Here is a 21,969-nt window from a genome sequence, read left to right on the forward strand (position 1 = left end):
GGGGCGATAATTTAGTGGGTCAGTTCTTTCACCAGAATTCTTGAAGACTGGTACCACAGAGGCGGTTTTCCAGCAGTCGGGAAAACAAGATTCGTTAAGGCATTTATTGTAAAGTTTGGACAGAACTGGAGCAACATCGGCAGAGCGTTTTTTTAATAGCACAGCCGGGATGAGATCTGGTCCACATGCTTTAGAGGTGTCTAGGTTTTTTATAATAGCATGTACCTGAGAAGGGGTGATTTTCAAGTCGTCAAGTGTGGCGTCTGTTCGCAGAGGAAAATCAGGGAGTGAGTGGTGTACCGAGTTCAGTGTGGAGTTTGAGGCAAACCGACTGGCAAGCAGATTAGCCTTGTCAGTTGCCGTGCAAGCAACCTCATGATTGTTTGTTAGTGGGGGAATAATTGACTGTCCATTATTAACTACGCTGTTGTAGGCCTGAAGAGGGGGGAGGAGAAGGGGAATGGGGACCAGCTCCCGAGAGGTGGGAAATGGGAGCTGGATAGTGAGAGTATCTTGGTATATAGGGTTGTCCCTACATGAACCAGAAACTCATTGCCACAAGGACAATGGTCTTTGATTGCAGTATCTGCCGGAACAGATACTACACTTTGTTGGCTAGGCTAGAAGGGCACGGAAACTCTCAGCGCAGACCTGATCAATTAAAATCAAATTTTGCATCAATATGTTTATATGCGATTTTTACGAAAAAAAAAAAAAACAAACAAAAAAAAACACATTGAGTCATCCAGCTCTTTTACTATAATAGATATAATCAAGGTAATAAATCATGTCTGTCTCGTGTTTTATCATCGAGCAATATGTTCATCTCGGAATCCGTCTAGAGATTTAAAACAAAAATTGATAAAAATCAAAAATGTCAAAATCACGCGCTAGAACAGACACTCACGCCGAACTGCCGTTTCAGTCGAATCCAGTTTATTGTGTTTGTTTTTTTAAGACAACGTGTTCACTCCTAATATATTCGTTATAAAAACGTCTAGAAGAGAATATCGATTATTTATTTATAACCTATTTTCTTTGCCGAGACATTGTTTTAGTGATTTCTTCGGAAAAAAAAAACGCAATAAACAAAGCGCGTGTTCTTTTTTTTTAAACTTTCTTTCTACTCGGACATTGAATTATTTTTTACTAAAACTATTTTCTCTATTTTTATTTTCATTTTAGTTTTCTTATCTCAATTTTAAACATTCTGTTGCATTGGCGTTTGAGGAAGTCAAGCAGTATAATCAAAACTGAAATATCTTGCTTATTTACAATGTGTCCATATATACGTGTGTGTGGACATCTACTCGCAAGCCGCCCAGCATTGCCCAGTCGTGAAATACGCGTAAATAATAATATTAATACATATTAATATTAATTAGTATTAATATTAATATATATTAATATTTATTAATATAAATTAATATTAATATATATTAATATTAATTAATATTAATGCATTGATTAATGCGGAGTTCCTATTTATTACTATACTAGCATTTCAGCCCGGCGTTGCCAGGGTGTTTGGAGGTATATGTTGAGCAAAAAAAAAGGGGGGCAATTTGACCCCTATTATGACCCCTTAACATTTATTGTCTTGGGCTCAAATCAAGTTATTAAGTAACATCCATGTCCAAGGAACCTATATCTAAAATTTCAATTGTTTATACCCGAAATTGGGAGAGGAGTTTTATAGAGTGCGCAAAGGTCTAATCGTTGAACTTTTACCTCTTAACAGCCAAATTTCTAGCCGAAAACGGATTACAAACATTTTCCCAAATCTCAGTACCCTGTATATTAAATTTCGAATCTGTAGACTTAAAATTGACAGAGTTATTGCGTAGGGTAATGTACAAGACACACGCACAGACAGACACGTTCACTTTTATAGATATACTAGCATTTCAGCCCGGCGTTGCCCGGGTGTTTGGAGGTGTATGCTGAGCAAAAAAAAAAGGGTCAATGTTTTAAAATTTGACCCGTATTATGACGGCTTAACATGTATTGTTTTCAGTTCACATCAAGTTATTAAGTTAGATCCATGTCCAAGGAACCTATATATAAAATTCAAGTGTGTGGACACACAACTGGCGGAAGGGTTTGGTAAAGTTCTCAAATGTCAAATGGTTGAACTTTGATCCCTAAGCAGCCACATTTCTGGCCAAAAACTAATTACAAAGTTTTTCTCAAATCTCAGTACTCTGTATATAAGAGTTATTGTGTAGGGAAATGTATACAGACACACACACACAAACACGTTCACACACACACACACACACACACACACACATATATATATATATATATATAATAGATACATTATATTGGACCCAATATATAGCAATGACTTAAAAATTAAAAATAAATCACTCTTGCGCTACCACCAAGAACCGTAAACAAAACGTTTAGCTGAAACTTTACTTTTTCATTTTGAAGTCAATGTCTGAGATACGAAGACATGCTTGCCTCAAGGCTAATAATTAAAAGATGCACCAACACCTATTAAATTACGCATGCATATTCGTAATGTCCTTCGACTGTTACATGGCAAATTCCATTTTTTTATTTTCACAATTCGCACTGATTTTCCCCGGTTAAACCCCAAATATGAAGTTTCGATTGAGTTCGAACACACTGATGATTGAGTTTAATGTCTTTAAGCCAAAAACTAACAGAGGCATTTGGTAGGCATTTAAAAAAAAAAAAAAACAGATTCATATGCGCATGCATAACTATATATAGAAATACGTTTGTGTTTATTATATTTTTTTCTACAAATAGACGCAAGTATACATTATGTACAATATTTGCATGAATATAATTACACATGATAATTAACTAAAGATTATCATTCCATAAGAAAAGTGAAAAAAAAATGTAGTAGGGAATTAATTAAAATGAATATTTAAAAGAATATGCAAATTAGCTAAATCTTTTGCCAGTGAATAAAATTCCACGACTCATATATAACACAGCTGCATTGTTTTTAAATCAATAGGAAAAAGAATTGCCTTTTTTCTTTCTTGGCCTTCAAGCCAAGATCAAAATGCAGTATCTCTCTTAATTGGCCCGACGGTCAATATTGGGGAATTCCTTCATGCTGAAACTATTACTACTTTTGGATACTGCCAGAGTGCACTTGTTTTAGGTGAGCTGGTTTTTCCCACACCTTAAACACGACCTTGTGTCACATTCTGCATTCGTGGGGGAAAAAGATAGAAAATAAGTCATTGGCTTTCCAAGCGGGATCAAAATGTATTATCTGTCCTAATGCTAAACTTAAGTTTATTTGCCATTGGCCAATGAAGAACAGATCCTCTATACTAAGACAAGTATATCTTTTTACTACCCCTTTTTCAATTCATTTTGGAAGCGGCTTTCCGCCACATCAAAAACGACTTTCTGTCACATTTTGTTTTCGTGGGGAATTAATTCACCCCATTCAATGCACACACACACACAAACACACACACATTATCTATCGAGATATATATATATATATAGATTAGAACGATTAAGTGTCGCTCTAAAGAAAACAAAACTACAGTTTTATTTAAAAACTTTAATTGACAAAATAAATTCAGGTAACTTGATTATGCTGTAGAGCCGACATATATTCAATGTAGCCGCTTTTAGTCTCTATCACTATCTTTATACGAGCCTGGACCTGAATATCTGATATTTCATCTAGCGACAGCTTTACAAATACTCAGCGGATGGCGGCGATCAGGCTTCCTTTGCTGTTGTGGAAAGTCATGTTGGTTGTGTTCTCGATGTAATTCATGGATTCAAATTGAAAGAGGCGGAAAGCCAGTTGGAGAATACAAAGCCGTATCACTTCTTCTCACACCAAGCTTAGGCATCTTTGCATGTGTGGGACGGCAGCGAGTCCTGCTGCGAGAGGTACAGTCTGCCAAGGACCACTTGATAGCACCAGGGGATCAGCATGATCTTCAGCATTCCCAGATACACACTGGTGTTGACTTTAAAGCCCAACTCGAAGGTGTAAGGTGGCATGATATCGCCCTCACTTAAAACCGCACCCAATACTATAAAACTGGATCGTCATATGTAGTGAGCTATCCCCTCCAGTGCTGAACCGCCTGGATTTGCATTTGAAGGTGCTGGCGATGATCCTGTTGTCATAACTTGATCGGCAGAGAACAGGATTTATACAGAGGCGCATCTCCGAACTCGCTCATTAAACAGTGTGTCTCTTTCAGAAATGATAAAAGCTCCTAACGCTATTGGGGTTTGCACACAACTGGAAAACTAGTAGATGGTTAGCAACAAAAAAAGAAACCATTTTTATCAAACGGAAATGGAATCATGTTTTTCTGCGACAATTTTAACGTTCCACCGTGGGTGTACGTATTTATATATATAAATACGGGCACACACGGTGGAACGTTACAATTGTCATATATATATATATAATGTAAGTATACATATTAATGTATATAATTATCATATATATATGTGTATAGATAATTATGTATAATATATATATATATATATATATATATATATATATATATGCATAATATTTATGTATGCGTATATATACACACACACATATATACTTTTTTAATATCATTACTTCACACTAAAAACATACAAATAATGACAATATAATTTATTTCATTCTATATCCTTAATATATTTGAGTCATATTTTCTGTAGAACATTCCTTTGTTTTTCAGTAGGTCGATTTTATAATGTGCATATCTTTCCGTTGAACTCGTTTGATTACTCGTAAGAAAACTTGGTTAATACAGCGTAGACGCGATTAAAGTTTGGCACGTCGATGTAAATGTTCAAGCCAGCTTATAAATGAACGTAGAGAATAAGTACTTATTTATATTAGAGTCTCGCATCCTCCATGCTATTGGCCCTCTGATTTGACCTTAGTCTTTAAATATATTCTCTCTAGATCCATGTGCTTTTACGCAATTTTATGGTCAAAATAGCTGATATTTTAGAAGCAAAATCTTAGAAGTTTAAACTAAATATTGGTGTAATTATTAACATTTTATGGCATGAAGTATTGGGATACTTCATGCACAGTGGACAAAAAAAAAATACCTTAATAGAACTTTGGTACATCCTTATTTAGTAACGTGAGCTCCTCCAATCTAAAAACCAGCGCATTTTATTTATCGGTGTTCGTATAATTTTGTTGTTTGATTGGATAACCTCTTTAAGGTATTGATATGTTGTTAAATATGAACTTTTAGTTTAATGTCTCTACCTTCCCTTACTTTGTCCGTTACTCTTTACATGCCTTGTGCGATGATTCCGACAGAAAGCGAGAAAAATTATTGTTTTCCCGGTTGGAATACTTCCGTATAAAACTCATCGTTGCTAGGTTAAACAGCTTTTGTGTTTTCCCGTAAAGCTCACTACATCAGATAGCTTCATATTTTGTCTGGAGCGGTTTCTGTAAACAAAAAATAAAGAATTATGAAAGGATCTTACCATTCTTAGGAACATCGATGATTTTTCTACCGATAGATCTATGATAAAATTTTTCCATTTGTTATCTTTGGCTTCCCGTAGGACGTGTCGCATGTTGCGATCATCGACTTGACGGATAGAGATGTGCGCATCGTGTCCAAGTGGGGCCTTTATTACACGTTGTAACCGCAGCAGGCCTGAAAAATTAGAAAATATAACATTAATTTTAAAAATGAGGATTGGTAATCAGTATCATTTAGAATATTTTAAGTATTGTTTCGATATTAAGAAAAAATTATATACATATACACACACATGCAAGGAAAAAAATTATATAAAATATATGGCAACATCTCGTTGACAGACCGGTTCTCGTCAGATCACTGAAGTTAAGAAAGATTAAGCCTGGATAATACCAGATGGGTGACAATTTGGGAATTCTAGGCGCTGTATGTGCTCTCCGCTTATCTCTACATTTGTCTCCAGTCGTCCTGTACATACACTTTACTTGCCACTGGTATTTAATAAAGTCGACTAAGGAGATGTGTGGTTGGAGATAGCGTGGTTATCTGTAGTCTGCCAAAGACCGAAGGAGCCCTTCTTATTTAAATCTCCGTTTAGTCTTCAAAGACAAAATATACCATCTGAATGGGCAGCTGCGCGTCTGATTGTTATGCAACGGGTGCGCAATTCTCAACCACACAACTTCTGAATTGGCACTGTTTTAGTCCAATGGCAAATAGCATTACAGGACGAATGTAAACGATTGCTGAAATAAGCAGCAGGCATATACAGAACCTTGAAGTCCCAAATAGTACTGGCACGGTTTAAGGTTGCTTAACTTCGGTGATCCAACAGTAATAGGTGTGTCAACGTGATTATGCAACTTATATATATATATATATATATATATATATATATATATATATATATATATATATATAAAACTTCGTATTTCTGTCTGTTTGTTTGTCTGTTTATTTGTTTGTTCACAAGTTGATTAATATATACCAAAATCCTTTACTTTATCATATTATTCATTCTTATATATATACTATGATTATTGCAAAATATAAGATTAAACAGGTGACGTCACTTGCACATTACGTTAAGGAAAATCGAATTTATTAAATAGCGGTGTATCAATTGTTTATAGTGAGAGAATTATTTACGCTTTGTTATTTAAATTTGATTTATATTAACAACATATTTAATTCAATTAATTTTTACCGACATCGGCATTTTATGAATCGGTTTGAGTTATTTTCTTTCGGCGCAAACGTTGTTCTTTTTGTCTTTGTTTCCTTTTTCGGCGAATATTAAAACTGAAAACTTTCAAGCATTATTTTTGGAATTAGTTTCAATAAAATAATTTCCGTGATTTCGCAATTAACGTTGTGGTTTACTTAAAAGAAAAACAAACAAAAAAACTTTCATTTACTTTTATTCACCAGTGTTTTTTCCTCGCATGTTTTTGACATCGTAACTATTATTTTTTCCTTTAATAACGCAATAAGTCATAACTCATCATGTTTATAACATAAAGATTCGGTTAACACAAATTCTACTTTGGTATTTTTGAAACTGAATTATTTACAGTTTGGTTTCCTTGCATCAGATCGTAAAGATAATTATTTCTAGACTGAGGTAGCATAAACGAAATTAGCTTGAACTGAAATATAGTTATACAATTGTGCTAAATATCCGGAGAATAGCTTCTCTTCGTACCCCTTTTGCCGAAATATCTGGTGGAAAGTTAGTCACGTACTTCTTTTTTTTTGGGGGGGGGGTTACATTTTTTTTTTTTCATTTGTTCTTTTATTTTTGAAATTTTTGCTGGGTAACCATGGTGCTGACATAATAATGTTCAATATTCTTAGTAGAGCAGATGTGACGAAACCGAACTTCAGGTCGACATTGGCAACGCTGGGTATCCATGCTCCTGCACGTCACCAATTAAAAACGAATAAAGAAAAGTTATAAGCTTTTATACTTTTCGCATTCTTTTTTATTCATATATATATATATATATATATATATATATATATATATATATATATATATATATACACAGTCCTGGTCAAAATCATAAGACCACTTATAAAATAAGCGTTTACGCATTCTATCGAATTTTTAATCAAACAAATGGTTGAAACCATTGCCAAAAGGGAAAATATGATGGAACAAAATGAAATCTGCTTTATTCGAAACCTTAACCTTGATCTAATAATGATTTTTTAAAAAACAAACATTTTCACCTGGTCAAAATGATAAGACCACTGATAATTTATCTAACAAAAGGAAATTATGAATTACTAAAAAGGTTCTCGATATTTAGTATAGACTCCATTATTACGAATTACTTCAAAAATTCTCTTCGGGAAGTTTGCGACTAAGTTTTTTACCAGTTGCGAAGGAATTTTATTCCATGTACTGAAAACTGAATCAGAAAGTTTCTTTATCGAATCATACTAGGTTCCATCCTTGAACACTTCTTTCGCCATCCATCCCCAAAGATTTTCAATGGGATTGAGTTCCGGAGAACATGCTGAATGGTCTAACAATTCTATATTATTTGAAGAAAAGTATTATCGTGGTTATTGGGAAGTGTGTATCGCAGCGTTGTCTTGCTGGAAAATCTAATTTCTTCCACACAGACGTGGACCTTCAGTCCTGATAGAAGCATTTTAAAGCATTAAAATATACTTCAATGATGATTGCCGGCATTTCCCTACTTGCAACTTTAGAGACCCAGTTGACGAGAAAGCACCCCAGATCATTAAAGACCCTCCTCCACTATGCCGAGTTGAAAAAGTCTCTTTGGGCAAATTTTAATCATGCCAATAGTGTTGAAATCCATCTGGACCAGCTAGATTAAACTTTTTCTCATCGGAGTAAATTGCATTTTCACACTTCTCTTCATCCCAAGTCTGGTATTTAGCGGCATATTTAAGTCGGTTAGTTTTGTGCTATTCAAGAAGACGTGGTTTCTGCAGTCGCTTTAAATGATTGAAACCCCTTCATTTTAAAATGCCTTCTGATAGTCTTAGGACTACATTCTGCTGCTGTTTAGCTTTTCAATCGACTAGAGATCACACTGGAGTTATTTCAGATTATTTGAAACCATAGCAGAGAGTTTCAGTTCCCCCTCCATCAAACTAGATATTTTGGAGAAATATCAGATATTTAGTTAATAGTCGCTGATACTTGGAACTAAAACAATGCCAAAAATCTGTGGTTATATATATATATATATATATATATATATATATATATATATATATATATATATATAGTCATTGCATAAGAGCTAAAGTTTTGCTTCTTTTGGGATGTTTTTTTCTTAATGGCGCTTTTTTTTTCTTGGTTTTCCCACATATGACCTTGCCAGGATCACACACATAACACAGATTATATATACACACCCACACATATATATATATATATATATATATATATATATATATGATTGCAACGTCTTGTCTGACGAGCGCCACGCCCACAGACATTTAAAATCTATGAGCCCAAATGCCTGAGGGAGTATCTATACAAAGATGATATTACAGAGTCTTAGCTTTGTACGACAGCTAAGTCTCTGTCTTTGTTCAAAATGTTGAGATCCAGCAACAAGCAAAAGCAAGATAGCCAGCAACAAGTTAAACTGCAGACCAGCTTATGCGCGTACTGGTCTCCCACTTTGTTTTTTTTTTTTTAAATCAGATATTTTCTTCTCCTAGAAAGGTTGCCTTCACCACGGCTTACGGGAGACCTCTCCACCCCAATACACATATACACACACAAATATACAGGGTGCTAGTTGGCCGTTGACCCAGAAAAAGAGTTCATTCGCCCTTTGGAAGGTCTTGTTTTTAATCCTCCAGGGAGACTAGCCGCCCTCCTCACCAAACAAGTCTGGTGAGGGAACCAGTTTAGTCGCCGGTGATCCGACCATGAGGCAGGTAGTACTAGGTTACATGGTACCAGTAGCATATGACATGACCTGACATACATATATATATATATACATTATATATATACATACATTATATATATACATACATTATATATATATACATACCTTTTATATATATATATAGACACACATTAATATACATACCTTATATATATACATACATTATATATACATACCTTATATATATATATATATATATACACACCTTATATATATACATACCTTATATATATACATACCTTATATATATACATACCTTATATATATATACATACATTATATATATATACATACATTATATATATACATACATTATATATATATATATACATACATTATATATATATATACATTCTATATATACATGCACTATATATATACATACATTATATATATATACATACATACATTATATATATATACATACATTATATATATATACATACATTATATATATACATACATTATATATACATACATTATATATATACATACATTATATATACATACATTATATATATACATTATATATACATTATATATATATACATTATATATACACATTATATATATACATTATATATATATATATATACATTATATATATACATACATTATATATATACATACATTATATATATATACATTATATATATACATTATATATACACATACTATATATATACATTATATATATACATTATATATACACATACTATATATATATACATTATATATACATTATATATACATACATTATATATACATACATTATATATATACCTACATTATATATATATACATACATTATATATATACATACATTATATATACATTCATTATATATATACATACATACATTATATATATATACATACATACATTATATATATATACATACATTATATATATATATATACATACATTATATATATATATACATACATTATATATATATATACATACATTATATATATATACATACATTATATATATATATATACATACATTATATATATATACATACATTATATATATACATACATTATATATATACATACATTATATATATATACATACATTATATATATATATATACATACATTATATATATATACATACATTATATATATATATATATATACATACATTATATATATATATATATACATACATTATATATATATATATATATACATACATTATATATATATATATACATACATTATATATATATATATACATACATTATATATATATATATATACATACATTATATATATATATATACATACATTATATATATATATATACATACATTATATATATATATACATACATTATATATATATATATATATATATATATATATATATATATATATATGTATATACAAAGATGAGGAAGAAAAGTTACACAAAAACTGTATTAACATCAGATGAATGAGGGAGGAAAAGAATAAAAAGAAAGAATAACCTCATTCGCCATAGCATTTCAAAATTTATCTTTATCTGATTAGAGTAATTCTGATTACTCTCCATTTTTGATGAGAAAAACATGGCTTGGAAGTTTAAGTTTGATAAATATAAGGTTCTATTAGCTGTATTCGCTACTTAATATAATGCATATATGTATGTATATGTACGTACCTTTGTATGCCTGTATGTTTAGTAATAATATGTAATAATAAATAGTAAGAAAGATAATTGCAAGAAGAAAGTGTATATATCTACAATATATATATATATATATATATATATATATATATATATAATGTTATAGCTGTTAAAAAAGGAAAACTAAGTTTTTTGTGTTCCTGGTGAAAAGAAGGACGAAGGGAAAATATTTTAATTTGAAACAAAATAAATAAATAAATAGTTAAAATCCTCATTTTCTCAAGCCGGATCAGTTTTTTTGTTTAGACAAACGAATTGAACGACTAAAATAAAATCAAACTATCGGAAAGAAAAAAACAAAAAAAAAACAAAATGGGGGCACGACTAAAATGAATTTATCGTTATGATAATTATACAATGGAGAGGAAACGCCTTAGAGACTATATCGGCTGACTCTACCACCTTATTTATTTCATTTTTTTAACCTCCATTAAATGTTTTCTCTCCGTCTATTTTTTTTTACCATAATTACAGAAAAAACAGCCTTCCTTTTTTAACAGCTATATTAGTTTTGTACCCCTATATATATATATATATATATATATATATATATATATATATATAAATGCATATATATATATATATATAAATGCATATATATATATATATATATATAAATGCATATATATATATATATATATAAATGCATACATATATATATATATAAATGCATACATATATATATATATATATAAATGCATACATATATATATATATATAAATGCATACACACACATATATATATATATATATATATAAATGCATATACACACACACATATATATATATAAATGCATACACACACATATATATATAAATGCATACACACATACATATATAAATGCATACCCACACATACATATATATATATGCATACACACATATATATATATAAATTCATACACCCACATATATATATATATATATATAAATTCATACACACATATATATATATAAATGCATACACACATATATTAACACATACACACACACATATATATAAATGCATACACACGCGTATATATATATAAATACATACATATATATAAACATATATATATATATATATAAATACATTGTGGCAGGATATTCGTTTTCGAACATTGACATTACTTGATATAGATAATGAAAGGTCTACAGAAACACGAAAACATTCAGTGATGGACCTCACGAAGGTGGCTTTTAAGCCCTGCCAAACTCTGGCATTCCTTGGCACACATTGTGCAGACATGTGCGCCACTTGCAGCACGTTCTTGATGCTCTCTTCTATGTGAAATCAAATGCCGCTTCAAACCACCTGCTGTTTTGTACGTCCGCGCGCAGTTCACACAGGTTAGCTCTGGCAACACAAGGCTGCTTTGTGGCCCACTGCAGTGATGAGTAGTCTGGTGGCTCATCAGCCCAGCTCTGCTCAGACACAATCTTCCGCACAGCTCACACTCCAGACCAATTTGGCGACCCCGCCCTACCAGGGCGCCTTTCACCCTCCCTTTTCGGATATCGTGCTTCAGCCGCTCATGATGGGTTCGATCCGCCTCAAACTTGCCCACACCTCCCCGCAAAGCCCTTCCCAACTCTCCGCGATCCAAAGCAAGACTTTACTAGGTTCTTTCATCTATCTCCTGGTGCTACCAGATCAGGCTGTCTATTGGCTTCCTGAGACGAAATGCACCTACATTGATGTTCCTTTTTGTTTTTCTATTCTCTTTTGTAAAACTTAATTATGTTCTACAAAACCAAAAACAAAAACAACAGCCCCTTTCCTCTCCCCCCCCCTGTTTTCCCTCCACTTCCTCCCTTCGCCCTGTCGGTGGGGCTTTAGAATACACCAGCTACCCCCCTGCAGAGAGTATAAGTCCCTCAATTGGGCCATCAGTTTGCCGTGGGTGGCGTCCCGTGACACCTTGGAACGGAATCCTGGTGGTTAAGGGTTGCGGAGGATAGAAATGGTTTTCTCTCCTTCCCAACACATCACTTTGGCCATTACCTCGGCTAGACAGGCGGTCGGAGAGGCCCGCTCCGATCAATCGGCTGGTCACGCGAAGCCCTAAATCAGACAAACACAACAGGAAAACACGCTCGTGCTCCCCACATTAGGCAATAAACGTATTTAGTAAGCGGTGGCTGAAGGGTCAATCAACTTGCTGAGTACGGACGAAACATGGCTGGAAAAACAACATCTCTTCAAAAAATAAGGCACTTGGAGGGGACGAAGGAAACACAGGTGCTGGAATCCAACAGTAAGAAGAGTATACTTCTGCTGTATCCCTTTTGCGTTTAGGGCGAATGGGTTTCCCCCCCTAACACTTCCCCACATAGGGCTCTGAGGCTGGTGGGGAGCAGCAGAAATGAAAAATAACCAAAAATAGAAATGGAAAAAGAGAAAAAGCCCCCCAAAAGAAATCACACGGAAATATCGGATATTTCCAGCTCAGAGGAAGAAGATTTACAAAAACAAAACTTTCCAAGATTTATCACCCTGGAAGCTGAAGATGGCAACCCCCTGACAAGACTGTCCCCATTCTTGATACAAAAAGAAATTGCTGCAAGAATATCACCCAAAGCGGTTAAGAATTTAAGAAATGGAACAATTCTAGTAGAAGTGAATAAAAAAAAAAGATGCCAATATCCTCTTAAAAATGGAAAAATCCCATAATAAAAAGATCAAAGCATATCCCCACGGTAAATTGAATTCATCAAACGGCGTTATAAGAAGCAGAGAACTATCATACTGTTCAATTGACGGAATAAAAATCGAACTAAAATCCCAAGGACTAACTGACATAAAAAGAATATCCATTAAAAAAAATGGGAACCCAATTTTAACCAACACCTATATCATAACGTTTAACACACCAAAGGCCCCAACAGAAATAAAAATCGGTTATACAAACGTAAAAGTTGAACTATTCATAGCAAACCCACTTAGATGTCAAAAAATGCCAAAAATTCGGACACCATGAGGATGTATGCTACAATCAACCTGTATGTGGCAAATGTAATCAAAGAAACCCAGACCACAATTCAAACGAGTGTACAAACAGATGCAAATATGCAAACTGCGGAGAGGACCACCCATCCTATGCAAGAAGCTGTGACACATGGAAAAAAGAAAAAGAAATTGTAACAGTAAAACTAAAAAATATATATCATTCCCCGAAGCAAGGAAAATTGTAGACAGATATATGACTGAGAAAAGTTATGCACAAATTACCAAAAAGGAAATTACAGAAAAAAAAAAAGATAAATACGATATACTCGTTGAAAAATTAAGAAAACTTGGGCCAAGCGACTGGCAAAAATTCATAACTGAAACAAAACCAATAATTACAGATACCACAAAAATGAACACATACTCTGAAATAAACCAAAACTAAGAACAGAAAAACCAATTAATAAAAACAGCAAATCAAACAAATAGAATCCGCACAAACCCCCAGCACATCCAGAATCAAAGAATTACCAATACAAGAAAGAATTAACAAAAAAGAAAACGAAGCAAAGCAAGAACTTAAACCCTCCTACAGAACACCACGATCACGAATAAAAACAAATAAAAGCTCTAGCTCACAAACCAAAGATAAAGACAAACAAAAAAACACTATGCCACCAGGACTCGAAATCCATGACGTCATGGAGATTAAAGAATCCAACAACCCAAAACAAAAGAAAGAAAATATAAACCATGGTCAACAAAATCTTACAGTGGAACATAAGAGGATAAAAAATTAATATCGAAGAAATACAAATACTTATCAAATCCCTATGTCCTGCAATAATTTGCCTACAGGAAACACACTTAAATGCAAATGACAAAATTAACATAACACACTACTCAATATACAACCATATAAACAAATTATCATGCAAAGCCACCGGTGGATCATCAATACTGATAAACGAAAACATTCCACACATCAAAGTGAACTTAAAAACAAATATGAAAGCTGTTGCAATAACTGCAACACTACACAAAACAGTAACCCTGTGTTCACTCTATATACCACCAAACGAAACAATAAACGAAACAGAATTAAACAATATAATCAAACAACTACCTAAACCTTTTCTACTACTGGGAGACTTCAATAGTCACAATAGATTTTGGGGCAGTAAAAAACAAAACAAAAGAGGCCAAACCATAGAAAAAAATAATTAACCAAAATGATCTATGCCTACTCAACAACAAAGAGAATACATACATGCACCCACCAACGGGAACCCTATCAACAATTGATATAACTACGTGACCCAACTATATACAAGAATTATAGCTGAAGAAAACACAAGGATACATGCGGAAGTGACCACTCCCCAATCATAATAGCAAAGGAGAATCCCAAACTAGAAGACAAAACACCTCGTTGGAATTTACAAAAGGCAAATTGGGAAAATTTCCAAAATACATGTCAACACAGATTAATACCTGACGCGAATCCTAACTTAGAACACATCACATATTTCAGCAATACACTACTCACAATAGCCCAGGAGAACATAGCAAAAAGTTCCACTCCTACAAAATATAACAAACCCTGGTACAATAAAGAATGCAAAGAAGCTATAAGAGCCAGACGTGCAAACCTAAGGAAATTCAAAAACAGTCCAACGAAAGAAAACTTTGACACATATAAAAAAAGCAAAGCCAAAGCACGGAAAACTACCAAAGAATCAAAACGGAACACGTGGAAAGACTATGTAACAAAAATTAATCAAAACCCAAAACCCAAAAAAGTATGGGAGATGGCCAGACAAATAGCAGGAATAAATACAAAGAACCCTATTAAACACCTTATATGCGACAACACGAAGATTACCGACAAACAAAATATCGCAAATAAATTAGCAGAACAATTCTCAATGAACTCATCATCAAAAAACCAAAATAAAAAATTCCAAGCTATAAAAAAAATTAAGAAAAAATAAAAATAAAACTTCAAATCAAAAAATGAAGAAAACTACAATCAATTATTCAACAGTGCAGAAGTAGAGGAGGCAATAAACAAATCTCACGATACAGCAGTCGGCCCCGACGAGATCCATTATCAATTCCTCAAAAAACTACCAAAACCATCACTAGACTACTTATTACAAATTTACAATGATATATGGATAACTAACAATATCCCAAAAAACTGGTAACGGGCAACAGTAATCCCAATACCTAAACCAAAAAAAAAAAAGATCATACAAACCCAACACACTACCGACCCATTGAACTCACTAGTTGTTTGTGAAAAACTTTTGAGAGAATGATTAACGAAAGGTTAAATTGGTACTTGGAAAGCAAAAATCTAATTACAGAAAGCCAATCGGGTTTCAGGAAAAATAGAAGCCCCACCGACCACTTAATAAAACTGGAAACACGCATGAGATAAGCATTTGCAAAAAAAGAACATCTAATAGCAATTTTTTTGACATGCAAAAGGCGTATGACACCACTTGGAAATACGGAATCCAAAAAGACCTGTATTAACTAGGACTAGGACTAGGCAGAATGCCAGAAATTATCAGAAATTTCTTAACAAATAGAACCTTCCAAGTACGGATGGACAACACTTATTCAGTCCAAAAAGATCAAGAAAGTGGGTGTCCCCCAAGGCAGTATCCTATCCGTCAACCTCTTCAACACTAAAATAAACAATATCATAAAAAGCATAGACCCAGGAATTGAAAACGCACTATATGTGGACGACCTACTTATATACGACCAATCTAAATATATACAAACAACCGAACGCAAAATACAACTCTGTCTGAATAAAATAAACAAATGAGCCATAGAAAATGGATTTACATTCTCTATTTTAATTGCAAATTACGAAAATTCCACCACGACCCCAACCTGGAACTGGATAACAAGAACATCCCACTCACCGACCAACATAAATATTTAGGCATTATATTTGATAAAAAATTGACTTTCATATCACATATAAAATATTTAAAAGCAAAATGCCAAAAGACAATGCAATTGATCAAAGTCCTAGCACACACCGATTGGGGTGCAGACAAAGTCACATTATTGGAACTATACCAAACTCTAATGAGATCTAAAATGGACTACAGATGCTTCATCTATGGAGCAGCAAGGAAGTCCTACATAAAAGAACTAAATACAATCCATCATCAAGGATTAAGCTTGCCCTTGGGAGCATTTACAACCTCTCCAGTAGAAAGCCTCTATATAGAGGCCCATGAGCCTCCACTGATTCTAAGACGACAGAAGTTAGCGCTACAATATTACCTAAAGCTGGTATCATGTCCAACAAATCTTGCATACAATGTACCCTCCACCCACAATACACACATCTCTTCAACAAGAAAGAAAATATCATCAAACCCTATAGCCTCCGGATAAAAAAACCTTCTCACAGAAGCCCAAATGAACATTACAAAAATACATAAATATAACAAATCAAAAACTCCACCATGGATGATCAAACAACCACACATAATATTAAAATTAAATAAATATCCCAAAATGAAAACAAACCCATCAACCTTCCATGAATAACTACTTACCATACATACAAAGAATAGACACAATTTTACCCTGACGAATCAAAAGATGGAGATTAAAAGTAGGATGCGCAGCCATCCACAAAAAAATAAAACTAAAGAAAAGGTTCCCAAACGAATCTTCTATTTTCAGCGCAGAAGCAACAGCCATAGATTTGGCACTAAATATAATAACCAATGATGACCATCAAAAATATATCATATTTACTGACTCACTTTCAATACTCATATCTCTAAAAGGGGAAAAAATGACAAACCCACTTATTACAAAATTGCTAAACAAAATGGATGGCATAACCATGGAAAACACATTATCTTTTGCTGGATACCAAGCCATATCGGTCTCTACATGAATAAACAAGCAGATAAGGCAGCAAAGGAAACTCTGCAACAAAACCACATGAGTGGAAAAATCCCCTATACAGACCTAAAGACTAAAATAAACACATATTTGAAGAGAAAATGGCAAGGAAACTGGAGCTCATGCACCAAAAACAAATTATTCCAAATAACACCAAATATTGGAACGAGAGACACCAAAAAGTTAACAAGAAAGGAAGAGGTAGCAATGACCAGACTGTGAATAGGTCACACTCACATCACCCACTCACATATACTAAAAAGGGAGGAGACACCTTTCTGTATAACGTGTCAGGAACCCTACACAATACACCATATACTGACAAACTGCATTGACCTTGAACAAACCCGAACAAAGTATTACCAAGAAAAAAAATCTAAAAAAATTATTAAACAAGATTGATCCCCCAAAAATTATCAATTTTCTGAAAGAGATTAAAATATACTCTAAAATATAAGGAAATACACCCCCCCCCAAAAAAAACAACTTAAGAACAAACCAATATATAACACAACATAACTAGCCTTTCGGCGTTAAGCGACCTCAAAGTGGTTGATATGCCGTAAAACAGAACAAACAAACAAACAATCAAACAAACTTTCATCTATCTCACATTTTTTAAAGTGGACCTCAAACAATCTTTAATCTCATTTAAAATACATACATATATATATATATATATATATATATACATATATAATTTCATACATATATACACATACCTATAATATAAAGCTGAATGTCTGTGTGTGTATGTGTGTGGTCACGAATAGGCTCCTATATGGTTGGCTATTTTAAGCAACTGATTACATATAATGATAGAAGATGTATCGAGACACAAGACTGGGTATGTTATATCTGTCAGAACGGTGGTTCATTAAAATTGGGAGGTCTGCGTTCGCGCCTGGTCCACAAAGTATGGAAATAAAAAAAAAAACTTAAAAAAACACGTTTACAAGTGTTTTTGATATATATGTACATAGGAATCATTTTATAAGAATGTGTTAACTTTAATAGGGATGGTATATTAAAAATTGTGGGGTCTGCGTTCGCGCCTGAATGGAATGGAAATAGGGACAAACTTTAAAAAATACTTTTCATATCTATCTGCGTAAGTATACTTTCATAAATATGTTTCAGTTTGAAGAAATATGGTATATTAAAATTATGGGGTGTTCGTTCGCACTTGTCTCATAATGGCGTTCTTCAGTCTTGACCGACTATGGTACCCATTTTAGTGTACCTGGGCGTGAAATCCTTGTGGCAAGAGTCATGCAATTCTCAACCACACTTCCCCTGTGTTGACATTGTTGAATATCAGTAACAACTCGTGGTTCAGGAGGACTGAAAACAATGGCAAGATAGCGGAACACATATACAACGCCTAGAATTCCCAAATGGGCACCCGTTTGGTACTAGCCAGGCTCAACCTTCCTTAAGTTTAGTGATCTGACGTGAATCGGTGTGTTAATGTGATTATGCTGTATGCACACAAACACACACACATACATATATTTATATATGTGTGTGTGTGTATACATACATATAAACATATCTATAACAAAGGGATGTTTCTCAAAAATGCTTAAATAAGCAGTTACTAAATAGGTGATAATCAACTCTTATATTTCGACTAGAATCCAAAGTGTCTTTCGATAGAAATTGGGTTTCGTATTATTTATGACAGTGCCTTGATGCAAACTCCACAGTTGCTAAGTTTAGTAGGGTTTTTCGTCTGATAAAATTGTGTAGATTATGTTAAATTTCCCATCGCTCCGACGTCGCATGCATATCTACGAGGTGCTTTAAATAAGTTTCCAGACGTTTTTTGTACAGACATTAAAACTTGGCGTAGACTCTTGAAAATTCATTATGTTATTGCTATACATCTTTTAAAATGACTGACCATTTTTGTTAATTTTAGTATCAAATGAACAGTTAGAGCAGGAATTGGAATAAACCCTATCATTATCGACGCCGAGGCGAGTTGTAGTATTACTGATTGTGACGACTGGTTAATTTCAAAAATGCAATCTTGACGTGAGAAACTTTAGAAGAAATATATTCAATGGCATTCTGTGATAAACTCGGATAAAATGCCACAGACATGTATGGAATGATTTAGACTTTTTTTGGACCATATTGAGTGGCAAAACAGATTCAAAGAAGGCAGGAAGTCTGTGAGGGATAATGAGAACAGAACACCAGAGTCGTTTAAAATAAAAGAATTTCATGGATAAACAGCGCTGTGTGTCTATAGAGATAAAATATGCACAGCTTGATATCAGTGTGGGAAATGTGGTAACATTATTCACAAGATACCCAAGATGCGAGAGATTTGTGCGAAGTTTTTTCCCAAAGGTGTAGCCCACAACAATATCCTTGTCACTGACCACTTGACCAAGATGGGTATCAAGACAGTTCCTCACAATTTCTATAATCTAGACCTTGCCACATGTGATTTTTGGTTATTCACTAAGTTAAAAAAAAACTAAAAAAAAACTAAAAAAACTGTCATGAAACAATTAAGAAGATGAAAGAGACTGTGAAGAGGGCCATTGACCCGCTCATACAAGAGGACTTCCATGGGGTCTTCCAGAAGTTGTTGGAACGGTACAGTAAGTGCCTTGCAGGCGGTAGAGATTGTTTCGAAGGGGACTTGCGTTTCCTTTGTGCATTATAAATAAAATGCCCCCCTCCCAAGAACATCTGGAAACATAATGAATGCACATCATATGTCGGACTATATAACGGCGTAAGTTTTTGCAGAGAAGTGTCACCATCCTGTTTTATACAGCTTCTAGTATTCCCAAATGCTCATCCTATACGTTACTGACCAGTCTCAACGTTGCTTAACTTGTGGACAAAAAAAAAATCTTTAATAACTATAAGTCCATAACTCCATGGCCTTCTGGTCCAGATCAAAGTGTAGTATCTGTTCTCCAGATCTACACTTCAATTTCTTGTTCTCTGTCAGTGGAGGAGAAATCCTTCACGACTGAGACAATTTTTATTTTTGTTCCTTTTCTCCACATTAAAAAACGACCCTGGTGTCTAACTCTGTCCCGTGGGGAGGCATTGTAAATAGGAACTCTAAATCTGGAATCAATGTCGGCTGTATTACACCTGTTTTTTTACTCCATAAAGTAAAATGTGCCTTTCGAGAGATAAAAAAAATCTTTACGTATGTCGTATAAAATGTAATGAATATAAGAGTGCACGCGGATCTTTCTTCCATGTAAGATTGTGATTGGTTGGTTAAAGCTTATGTACTAACTCATTGAGCAATCTGAAAATAGGCGTTGAAGGTTATATCGGCCTCACACATAGAAGACCAACCGAGGCTGCCATACTCATTCTGTAATGTGATTCCCTAGATTTATTACTCGAGCAGTAGCAAGACCATTCATCTAATTCAAACTTGATGCATCCCTTTCGTGGGATCATATCAGCAGCAATGTAAGTAGCGTTCGGGAAGATAAAACCAATAACTTTAATATCCTCATCTCATATGGGGTTAATAAATGCTAAGTAAAATTCAAAGGAGAATCCAAATTCTAATTACATTCTCCAATTCGGTCATTTGGGGCTGAAGGTCGGCGTCACTGGACGAACGTTAATCGTAAATATTTATGCTTCGACGCAACAAGGATTTTAACTGCTTGGATGAATTGTTTCGTATTCGACTGCTTATAATCCGTATTTTAATGAATACGTTTATGTCCATATCATTATCGGAAGCAAAATGAGTTGTAGTATAGCTGAGTATATAGGAAATACAGATGGATGGCCTTTTAGTTAATCACAAAGACTGAGCACCTGGGTGTTCGAAGTTACTATCAACTTCGTTCCACAAAATTCACTTTCACTTAGGATGTTGGCAACCTTCACGTGTTCCTTCTATTAGTACCCTATATATTAATAGAATAACTTCTGATTTAAATTAATATCAGGACAAGCAATGGCAGCGATATAAC

The 21,969-nt window shown here is 33.7% G+C and overlaps 1 protein-coding gene across 1 annotated transcript in view; it reads right to left on the reverse strand.

The window, feature by feature from the left end:
- The window catches only part of LOC145241557 (glutamate receptor ionotropic, kainate 2-like), a 729,218-nt gene that overhangs the window by 479,210 nt on the left and 228,039 nt on the right, over positions 1-21,969 (reverse strand). Inside the window, exon 3 of the mRNA XM_080104625.1 lies at positions 5,482-5,657. Coding sequence (XP_079960751.1) covers positions 5,482-5,657 — 176 coding nt within the window. The remainder of the gene's footprint in view (positions 1-5,481; positions 5,658-21,969) is intronic.

This window comes from Euprymna scolopes, chromosome 20, assembly GCF_053919585.1.
Source record: "Euprymna scolopes isolate OS-2025 chromosome 20, ASM5391958v1, whole genome shotgun sequence".
Lineage (NCBI taxonomy): Eukaryota > Metazoa > Mollusca > Cephalopoda > Sepiida > Sepiolidae > Euprymna > Euprymna scolopes.